Here is an 11,706-nt window from a genome sequence, read left to right on the forward strand (position 1 = left end):
AGTGAATAATTTCAAAACGTAGCCAGAGAGATTCAGAGGAAGTTCAGTCTTGTTTCCTATTTCTTCACCCCTAAAATCTGACCTAAACATGGAAGATTGAATGCAGTGAACATCCAATACATTCTCTACTAACTTTAAAATATATGTCCTTGTTTTCTATGTCATTTCTTATTTGAATTGCATGCGACAATTGTAGCCCCCGATGTGATGGACCCCATCCAGAGAGTGAAGCCGAAAGACAGCAGGACCTTGATTGTGGTGTTTAACCTGAAAGCCAGGGCGACACAGTACATCATTAGAATCCAGAACAGCGATGGTTTCTTCAGAGAGGACACAGTACCCTCTTCCCCCGCTGAGATCAAATTCCTCACACCGTACACTGAGTACTCACTCAGCATCCTGGCGGAGAACAGCGCAGGTCGCAGCCAGCCCTCAAGTTCTGTGACCGGAAAGACAGGTGCAGTTGTTTGTCATCAAATCATCTTTAATCTTGTGCAGATTATTGGATTCTAACACATTACTGCTTCAATAACTGGGAAACAAAACCTCATATACACATTCATTGAAAAAATAACACCCATGGACTGTTGTGTATGGGCACAAACAAGTCTCATGTTCATTTCTCCTCGGCCCACATGCCCTGCAGAGGTCACCTGATCTGTCTTATTGTCCCATAGCTGAGCCTCCGCATACCGTATTGTGAGGGGATGCCATACACACATCATGAGTGCAAATCCAGGTTTGTCTTTCCCAAGAAATGCATCAGTGCCCCAGAGGACCTCTCCTGTATTGGTGGTAACCATACCTGACCAACCTCTGTGGCAAACACAAAGAGCTGACCTCATCCTGATAAATAGCTATCGCCTCTCGCCTCTGCTCCCACCCCAGAGGGAACATTTGTTCTACATGACACAAAAGCAACATTCAATACACAGTTTCACAATTTTGTGTTTGATATTATGAATCATACTTTTTTTTTTTTTTTTTTACAGATTTAATATCTCTGATGCAAAACCTTGGTTTTGGATTGAGTTACTAATGTCAGTTCAGTCAGCAGATCCTGAAAAATTCCATAATCAGTCTGGATCTACTAAACAAATGTGCTCTTTCTATATCTACCTCACTCATGGTCTCTCTTTTAGAAATATGTAGAAGCAAAAACAGTTTAATATAATACATCATAAGATTTAATTATTGCCAAGATAGGTGCTAAACAATCAGAGTTATCATCAATTTTATACCAGTTGTTTCTCATTTATGATGTAGCTATAGAAAGCATCTGTAAAACAAACTGATGTGAATTAATTAGTTTAAATTAAATTTAGCTGTATTATACATTACACACAGACATATGTCAGTGAAGTGATGATTTGACTCAATGTACAGATCATCAATGACCAATCAACTAACTGAGAGTTTCTTATTCATTTGTACCAAATAATCTGGGCTGTGACAAAGATTTAAGGAAGACAAAAATGAGGACCTGAGTCTTCCTGTGGGATTTGACTTACATGAAACACGACTCACTAAAGACCCCTGACAACCTCAAAAGCTTCAAATCTTAACTGTTGAAAGGCTTGTAACAGGTGAAATAATTGATTGTTCACACTTTGGCAGAAAAACATCAGGGTTTTTAATTGGAATTCATCCTTGACAGGAAAAAAACATTACAATCCTGAAGTAGTGCCTCACTTAAGTCCTGTAAAAATACTGATAAACAAATATATCACACCTGACAGCTAAGCCTTTTATACTTCAATGTTTGATTATTGCCGAAAGATCTGAAACATTCTGTCAGTTTGTAAGATTTGGTTTAGAAATCAAATGAGTTTAAAAATAGCTCCAAATGCAAATGTGTGATGATGTGATACTGTGTCAGGGCTCTTTTGAACTTTGAAGTCACATGTAGATATTTTTTTTAGGTTCAATCAAACAAATATACTATTGTCTAAAGAACTATTCAAATTCTCTGTTCCACTTTACCCTCTTCTCTTGGCCTTGAGATAATGTGCTCGTCCTGTCATCATCCCTCAGAACATCTCATGTAAACTTTTTGAACTGTCTCCTCCTCCATAGTCTTGGCTCCTCCTGAGCTTTCCTCCTCCTCTCCGAGCAACGACAGCATCATCGTGTCCTGGGCTCCAGTTACTCACGCCGTCCAGTACTCCTTGTCTCTATACAAGTTCGGCTCATACAGCAGCATATACAACACCTCCTACACCAACATGACCATCTCCGGTCTGGATGCTGGATCCCTCTACGTCATCCAGGTCTTCGCCTGGGACACCGAGGGCCGCAAGGGAGAAGGAAGTCTACACAACCAGATCACACGTAAGGAAGCACTGAGAGTTCAACCTCTGTGTTAAATACAACGTGAGATTATACATTAAGATCCATGTCATTTCTGGATAAAGAATGTTTACATTTAGATATTTTTGTATTCATGACAGTGTCAGGTGACTAAACCATGATCATGCCACCAATACACCGTGATGTCTTATATTTTAAGAAGAGTGATTTTATCATAAGGAATTTTACATAAGCATTGATAAACACTAAAATGTAAATATTGATAAAAGAATTCAAAATCTTATTTAAAGTTAAATCTTACCATCATGACCATCATGTAGTCATAACATGTTAGTACAAAAACAATGCTTGTGAAGGCAGAGTTTAGCTTAAAGCCTCAGTAGGATTGGTACATTTCTGCACTCACATTCAAAAATAAGTTCAAAGGTGTTATTTTACAAGCATGTTCTACATACTAACCAGAACGTGTTAGCAGTAAAATTCACCCAAGTCTCTTCAGTAAACATACTCACTTTAAACTATGTCTCCGTTAAGATTATTGTACAAATAATCAATTTACTGATTAATGTGTTTAGTTTTGCATGAAAATTCACAGAAATAGTTCACACTTTACTAACTTGGTATAAAATCTTACTTTGAAAAGATTATTAGTAAAAATAGTTATCTGATGAATACACTAAACAATTATTGTAGGACCAAAATGAAGTGGAGAAAAGCATATAGTCCTCAAAGTATATCAAACTGGTACTCTAAACTGATTTCAGTCCTGTATTGGGTTTGTCTTTATGTTTTGTCTTTGAACAGGACCTCCAACTCCGTCCTCTGTCCGTGTGTCTGTGGTGACGAATAACCATGTGGCTGGACTCTCTGTGTCCTGGAACATCGACCAGGTTGTTCAGGGACCCATCATGTACCATGTGAGGAGTGACCAGAACCTCACCTGTAACTCCACGTCCAGCTCCTGCACTCTGCCTGCAGTGGGCTGTGGAGAGGTTCACACTATCCAGGTCACCGCCTTCAACGAGGCTGGACCCGGCCACCCGTCCAGCCCCGAGGTCTTCATCACCTGTGAGTAGCAGAGATATGAATTTATCAACAGTTTCTGATCGATGCTGTTTCTACTAAAGTAACTATCTGGTTGTAACAGGCCATAATAAGCAGTCAGAGAGCAGAGCTTTTTGTGGAAAAGATATTAGCTTAGTGAAGGTTTTCTGAAGTTTTGTATCAATATATCAATTATTGTCCTAACTTTGTTTTTCAGATATTCAATTCAATTCAATTCAATTCAGTTTATGGCATTAGTCAGGAACATTCCCATTTATCCCGTAATTACTATTGTGATATATAATTTCAGGTGGTATAAAATAAGATTTTATCCTTATTGACACAAATTTTGACCAAAAGCCACTTTTAGCATTTAAATACATGATCAATCGTCACAAGCTAAAATGTAAACAAAAAGAAAGAACATTTTTTAAAACAGTTTCCTGCTACTTTACATATTTTCCCTGTTTTGTTGCTTTACAGAGTACTAGTTCACTAGTACTAGTAAAATCATAGAAAAATAGTAGTAATTTACCATTAAAACAAAATCCCAAAAACTGTCAATATGTCCCAATTAAAAGTCCGTATTTTTATGAATCCTAATTTTGTTCTTTTAGAATGTATTAATGCAAAATTATACTTTGTTGTTGCTGTATTTAAATCAGCAAACATATTATTATTTTACAAATATTTACTGTTTTCCCAAGGAGATAAATATGTACTTTAGGGATTAAAAAAAAATGTTTTCAACAGTTATTTTACAGATTTCCCCTGTTTTGTTAAACTGCAAATAAGAAAGGTGACAGGAAAATGTATTTATTTATATGTTAACTGTAAATTAAAAAGGTCAAAAATGTAAACAATGTTCACACCAAAAATCTGTATGTCTACAAATTTTTTCTTTGTTTGTTTTTGCTTTTACAGTGTGTGGCCATAAAATTACACAATTAAGGCATTTCAATCTGCTAAAAATAATCATTATTCTACACTTGTATGCCATTATAATAGCTAGTTTTCACAATTTTTGAACATTACTGTTCCAGGTTTCTTTTGTCATCCATTTAATAATTTAAAACTGACAACAACTACAATGTAGTAATGAAAATGCTGCACTATTATTGCTGTTATTGTGCTCAGTATATGAATGCACGGGGACATTTGAAAAGTAAAAAAAAATTGTTTGTGATTAATGAAGATAAACGTTTGAACATCCATCTCATTTTCCATGTCTTTTCATTCACACTCATGTCAGTTTGTGATTAACCTCCCTGCTGTCTCTGCTGTCAGTCCCCTGCCCTCCACAGTCTTTGGCTGTTGTGGAGTCACCAGAAGGAAACTGCACTCTGAGGTGGGACACGGTGCCTCACGCTGACAGCTACGCAGCCTACATCAAGAAAAATGACGGCAGTGAGAGGACCTGCAACTCCACCAGCAACAACTGCACCTTCCACTGCCAGTGTGGCTACACATACGTGATGTTTGTGTTGGCGTTCAACCAGGCTGGTGGCAGCCCTGAATGCCAGCCTCTCAACTACACCACCTGTAAGTCGCAGCAGAGGTGAGACAGATTTCCTACTCTCTTTATGATTAATATATGTGTGTCTCCTGTGTCTCAGTGCCCTGCTGTCCAGAGAACGTATCCGTCTCCTCTGTGAGCACTGACACTCTGGAGATCATGTGGACAGCCTCTCAGGGAGCAGATGTGTACGAGACCCGAGCTGCAGACAATTCAGAGGTCATCCTGTGTAATGACACAGCACCGGTGTGCGCCCTGTCTGACCTCAGCTGTGACAGAGAATACACTGTGGTGGTGACACCCTGCAATGACTTTAGTGGATGCAACCGTGCTTGCAGAGCTCACACCAAAGGCACAGGTATAGACCGCAGCTCATATCTGCATGATTTCATCCAATATACAGTCACATTTTACACTTAAGTTCTGCTTGTCTCTGTAGCATAGTCGCTTTGCAGCCAACTTCGGTGATCAGATACTGTACAATGTCAAAAATGATACAAATAACTTGTTTATTTTAAAAAAAATTAAATCTTATTGAAACCACCTAGAAGTTTAGTAGGAAAGGCCCAACACTGCTAAAGATATCTGGATTGTTTTAAGGTTAAAGCCATTTTTTTTTTTGAATAAAGAATTACAACACACTGGATACCAGTATGACTCAAAAACTCAGAGCTATCTTTTATATTTAGAAATTACACCTCGATATAACGATAAGTACTGATACTACATTTTTACACCTAAATGTATAATTAAACAGTGTACCATATACATATAAAGACTGTAAGGTTAATGCATTGTCTTCTTATATGTTTAGAAATTTATAATAGCTTTAAATAAGTGTTTCTCTCAAGAAATAGCAACTAGTTGAAAGAAAGCATGGTAAAAGTTGGGGGTCAACCAGACAATTTCATGTTTTCAATGAAAACTCACACTTTTATTCATGTGCTCACATAACTGCACAAGAGTTTTCTAATCATGCATTAGCTTTTTAACACCATTAGCTAACACAATGTAGCATTAGAACGCAGGAGCGATGGTCGCTGGAAATGTTCCTCTGTACCCCTATGGAGATATTCCATTAAAAATCAACCGTTTCCAGTTAGAATAGTCATTTACCACTTTAACAGACTGCATTCCTGATTGATTTAATGTCATGTCCATTGAAAAAAACTGCTTTTCTTTCAAAAATAAGGACATTTCTAAGTGACCCCAAACTTCTGGATAGTAGTGTATGCTCAAATTGATGCATACAATCTTCTTATAATTGTACAGAGACCTTCAACAGTATGGCCATATCTCAGTCAACATTTAACATCTTCCTCCTTCCTTTCTCCGAATCAGCTCCCTGCATGCCGACAAATCTGGTGCTGAATCCGAAGAACTCCTCCTGCATCAGTGTGAGCTGGACAGGAAACAACAGAGCTGCTAACTACACTGTGACTGCAGGTGGAGATGACGGCATCCACTCCTGCACCACCAGCGGATCCAACTGCGACATCACTGGCCTTCCCTGTGGCTCCACCTACGAAGTCAGTGTCACAGCAACCAGCGCCGCCGGCCACAGTTTACCCAGCTACACCGACTCTCTGGAAACAGGTGAGCAGTCAAAGCTTTGGACTGGAGGTGACAAATGCAGAGCTCCTTATCAGTGATTTACAACTTCAGTCTTGCAAAAGAGCCTATCCGTAATGCATAATCTCCAGAAGAAACAAAGGTGGAAGAAAATGCATTTAGATGTTTTTCTTGGGTAAAAGTAGCTCTGCAACAGTATCAAAGTACTATGATGAAAATGAGTCTTTCATCAAAAATCTTACTATGTAAAGATGCAGTATGTATTGTCACTGAACACACTGAAACAGAAAGACCCCTTCAGCTACAGATCATTACAACAGCCCCACTGAAGTACAGTTAGGGACAACTTTGAGATATTTCTACTGTACCTGAATTTTTCATTTCATGCTACTTTATACTTGCAAAAAGCAAAAAAACATGAATGAATACAATTTTTGAGTTTTTTTTAAAACCTGAAACCTGATTTGTGGATCGAAACTGTGTTTCCTTCATTCCTCTCCCATTAATAGTGTCGTGAGCCCTCAGATTTATCTTCTGTCCTTGTATAAAAGTGTATATAAAGAATTTCAAATCTGCAGCAGCTCCAACGGTAACAAGCTGCTGACACACCAGTGCTTTACTATTAATAAACAGTGTCTTAAATAAAACTACATCAGTCTGAAGGACCAAACCAGGACTTCAACTTTAATACTTCATAGATCTTGCTGCTAATTTATGTACTTGATACCTTTCATTTGAAATACTTGTAATCACTCGTAAAACTTTAGTATTTTGCACTGATACTTTTTACTTTAAGTATCTGAATACCTTCTCCAACACTGATAGTTGTACATAATAAACAACATACTCCAATCATTTTGCATTGCATTTTCATAAAGTTTGATAATCTGTAAGAAACTAAATCTTAACAGCAGAGACTGATATCTTCACTTTTATTGGGACAAAACTAATTCCCTTAATGAAACTGGTCAGCATCTTGTCAGTGGACTCTCTGCATCCTTTCATCCATCCATCATCTATAGAGAGAGGCTGGAGTCCATTCCAGCTGACTTAGCAGCCCAACAATCCTCCAGTTTTCATATCAAAGCTCGTCTGGTTATTAATTAATTAATGGAGTGCCCCTTTAATTTAACCACATCTGTTCTTGTTCCGAGTGTTAACAGCAGCAACATTTGATCACTAAAACACTTTAAGGAACCCTTGAAATTTTAGATATTTAGATAGGTATTTTAATAGTCACTAAATGTTGTGACTTTTGGACCCACATCTACATCCATCCTCTTGTTTTACAGAACCCTGCTGTCCGATGAATCTAACAGTCGATCAGGTGACTCAGGCGATGACCAACGTCTCCTGGTCTCACGCTAAAGGCGCTCACTCCTTCATCACCTCTCTGACTTCACCTCGTGGTCACGCCCGCTGCCACACCCAGGACTCCCACTGCCTCATGGGATGCATCACCTGCGGCACCAGCTACACCGTCACGATGGAGGCGGTCAGCCACAGCGGCCGCAAGTCCAACTGCACCTACCAGGGCTTCTCGTCCAGTGAGTGGTGATGTTTTCTATGAGTGGGGAGGCCAGAAAGAGTAATATCAACTTTCTGAGTAGTAAATTTCAATGTGCTACTTAGTTTTGAGTAGTAACTTTTTAATTGACGACTCATCACACTGGGAGCAAAATGATACTGAGTCTTTAGTCCAATGCTGTGGACAAAATGATGACAAGGATGAAGTCAAAAGTTATTTATGTGCTACCTGAGAGGCTTTTACACACACACTGTGCATTCTATATGACTTTTAGGTTAAATTTATGTACATGTCGTGTACATATTAGTGACTTCGGACATTCCTGTTTATATGGTGAAAACTGTGAATAAGTGTCATCAGAGGATATTAAACTTAATCCTAAAGTGTCAATTTAGAAAAGTTTCATGGAAGACCTTATAGACAAAAACGTCCATGTCAAAACCAATGCCAAAAAATCATGTCATCGGTCAGTCAAAAGTTTGGACACACCTCCTCATTCAATGGTTTTCATTTATTTGTATTATTTTCTACATTGTAGATTAATAATGAAGACGAACACTTTTTTTGTTTACAACATAATTCTAAATGTATTCTTTTATAGTTTTGATGTCTTTAGTATTAATCTGCAATGTAGAAAATAATACAAATAAATAAAAGCATTTTACTGGTAGTATATGTTAATATTATTTTTCACTTTCAATTACTTATTTCTTTTAAGCAAAATCAGTCCGACCATAATTACCAAACATTCATTCATTTTAAGGATTTTACTCTTTAAATGGCAGCTTATATGATGCCACATTTGTTGTCGTTGCTTTTATTAACAAAAAACTGTAAAAGGATTTATTCTTTTTTTTGATTACCACAATCTGGCATGTGCCAGCGATTATCAGCAACTTTGATTCTGATGCATTATCATTTTTTTATGCAAACAAAAAAAAAACAAAACCAAACAAACAAACTCACACTCAGGACCTTAAAAATAGTAGAACTGGACTAATGATAAACAGACCATAATTGTATATTATATTTTTTTCCCTTAAATATACGTCAACAAAGAACTCAGATAGAACTTCTTCCGTCTAAAAATGTTTTGTGAACTTCTCCAAACTTTTGCAAACTTCTAGCGACATTTTCAGCAGGAAGTTTTCTTTTAGTTACTAAAAATGTTTGGTGATAACATTGTTAGATCATTATGCGCTCACCCTCTTATAATGTTTTCTCAATGTTGCATTGAGAACGTCTTTTCTTTTTATCACGTGGAACACTATGGGAATGATTTATAGAAGAACATTCTTTATTGTGCTAACAACATCCCCAAAACATCCCCTGAACATTGCAAAAATGTTGTACTTTTGTTAACATGTCACACTAAATGAATGTTATCTCGTAGCATAATCGGTGACCATGACATCATTATCTGAATATTGCAGTTAAAACATTGTGTCTTGGTTAACTTACAGAAGCAGTATTTGAAATGATAAATATTCATAAAATATCATTTGACCACAAAAAATAGAAATTAAGACATTGCTTTGAAAGAAGTATCATTGTAGGTAATGTAAACCAAAGTTATTTGGACATTCCCTGTTAGCTGAGAGACAATAATGAAGAAATCAGAGATGTGTGTGTTATTTTTCATTTCTAAGATGTCATGCTTAGTGTATATAATATTGTTGCTGTTGTGTTATTTATAAAACTAGTTCAAGTTATGTGTTTCTAAAAATACTAATTGGTTTTATGTATTTATGTTAAAAAAGAGATCTCATTGATTGGTTTTGAATTTGTACAAGTATCATTATGAACACACTGATAGAAGTCTCTCCTTTAAAGAAAACAACAAAACAAAAGCACATCTGAGCAGTGACATTAAGGCTTTAAGTAACTGAATGGAAATGGAAAGTAATAAATTAAATGGGAACTTCTTCAAAAATGTCCACATTATCACTTTAATGTAAATACTTTTATTGTTATCATTGTATCTTTTCCCATCAGTCTTTAAAATGGCTTCAGATTTTGCAGAAGTATCACTAGTTCTGGTATTGTCTGGTGTAATAAAGTCACAGCAGACTCGTCACTTCATCAGTGTGTCTGTCCTGCAGGCGCCTGCTGTCCGTCCGGCGTCAGGCTGTACAGGACGGCCAGCAACTCTCTGAGGGTTTTGTGGCGCAGCGGCAGCAGCCACAGCTCCGTGGCAGACCTGGTGGGCATCATCAACAACTACACCTGCACAGCTTCACCGGGAGAGAACAGCTGTGATATCGACAACATCCAGTGTGGAGACGTCTACCATGTGGTGGTGGCTCCACTCACAGCAGAGGGCAGCAAAGTCCTCTTCTGCCCCAAGAGATTTTATTCAGGTAGGACAGCGGTCTTCACATGACATGGTGGAGGATTATTTGTTCTGAGGGCTATTTTAACATTTAACCTTTAATTAGGTTATAATAGCTTATCATTTGTCCTGATGCTTTTTTTAAAGATGCAAATGAATGCAGCAGTTGTATTTTGAGATACACTACCGTTCAAAAGTTTGGGGTCACCCAGACAATTTCATGTTTTCCATGAAATCTCACACTTTTATTCATGTGCTAACATATTTGAACAAGAGTTTTCTAATCATCAATGAGCTTTTCAACACCATCAATGAACACAATGTAGCATTAGAACACAGGAGTGATGGTTGCTGGAAATGTTCCTCTGTACCCCTATGTAGATATTCCATTAAAAAATCAGCTGTTTACAGCTAGAATAGTTATTTACCACATTAACAATGTCTAGATTGGATTCCTGATTAATTTAATGTTATCTTCATTAAAAAAAATGTTTTTCTTTCAAAAATAACAACATTTCTAAGTCTAAATTAACTTGAATAGGGAGGACAACAGCATTAAAGCAGAGCATTAAGGGGATTTCACACTCATCAGACTTCCATTCCATCTGAACACTGTGAATATTTGATCTGATTAATTTGATCTGTCTCCACTGTTTCAGTCACTTGTTCAGGGAGCAAAGTTGGCACAGGTGAGTGTTGCAGAAATTTGAATGCACTCCAGTATTAATGAGACCGTTTGACATTTTCAGTAGTTGTACTGTGTTAGTAAAACATTGTAAATGTTGTTTGATTTGTCAAATATCACTTCAATTTTTCTCCTGCAGTGATTTACAGAGGGAAGAGAAGTGTGGACTAGCATATGGTAAGTCAGTGTGTTACAGTATGTCTGATTTGTAGCTGGATTTAGCAACAAATAAAGATGATTGTGTTTGACTGAAGAGGGAATGTGATTTTTTGTGAAGGCAGTCATTATTGTTTTATACTTATTTTTCTTGTCATCTTGAGAAAAAAAACAGCATTTGTGACAATGGAGCAAACTCTAAGATGACCCATTATGAAACACAAATATTAGGATAAAAATTTTAAAAAGGCAGTGCACATAAGACATAAAGAATAAACGGTAAACAGAAAAAGTGGATGCTAAAAGTCTAATATACACACATTTATAAAGTATGGGAGCCTATGGTAGACTTATCTAAATCATCATTTGAAATTGAAAATACGGTATGATGTTCTATTTGGGTAAAAATTTGGTTGAAAATGTAATAATCTAATTTGTATTAGCTTAGATTGTATTGCCTACCATGACCATTTTAAAATAAGTCTTTTTTACTCCCCACGTCAGGGGAAATTTCCAGTGTTACAGAAATAAACATCTTTTAAAGCAGCACTAAACCATATCTA

The 11,706-nt window shown here is 37.0% G+C and overlaps 1 protein-coding gene across 1 annotated transcript in view; it reads left to right on the top strand.

Moving 5' to 3' along the window:
- Positions 1 to 11,158, top strand: part of LOC110959768 (fibronectin type III domain-containing protein 7-like) — a 12,039-nt gene extending 881 nt beyond the window's left edge. The window contains exons 3-12 of the mRNA XM_022206741.2: positions 197 to 457; positions 2,077 to 2,331; positions 3,115 to 3,378; positions 4,642 to 4,896; positions 4,971 to 5,228; positions 6,212 to 6,466; positions 7,735 to 7,989; positions 10,073 to 10,330; positions 10,962 to 10,991; positions 11,127 to 11,158. Coding sequence (XP_022062433.2) covers positions 197 to 457; positions 2,077 to 2,331; positions 3,115 to 3,378; positions 4,642 to 4,896; positions 4,971 to 5,228; positions 6,212 to 6,466; positions 7,735 to 7,989; positions 10,073 to 10,330; positions 10,962 to 10,991; positions 11,127 to 11,158 — 2,123 coding nt within the window. The remainder of the gene's footprint in view (positions 1 to 196; positions 458 to 2,076; positions 2,332 to 3,114; positions 3,379 to 4,641; positions 4,897 to 4,970; positions 5,229 to 6,211; positions 6,467 to 7,734; positions 7,990 to 10,072; positions 10,331 to 10,961; positions 10,992 to 11,126) is intronic.
- The last annotated feature ends 548 nt before the right edge of the window (positions 11,159 to 11,706 follow it).

The sequence above is a fragment of the Acanthochromis polyacanthus genome, chromosome 4 (genome assembly GCF_021347895.1).
Source record: "Acanthochromis polyacanthus isolate Apoly-LR-REF ecotype Palm Island chromosome 4, KAUST_Apoly_ChrSc, whole genome shotgun sequence".
Taxonomy (NCBI): domain Eukaryota; kingdom Metazoa; phylum Chordata; class Actinopteri; family Pomacentridae; genus Acanthochromis; species Acanthochromis polyacanthus.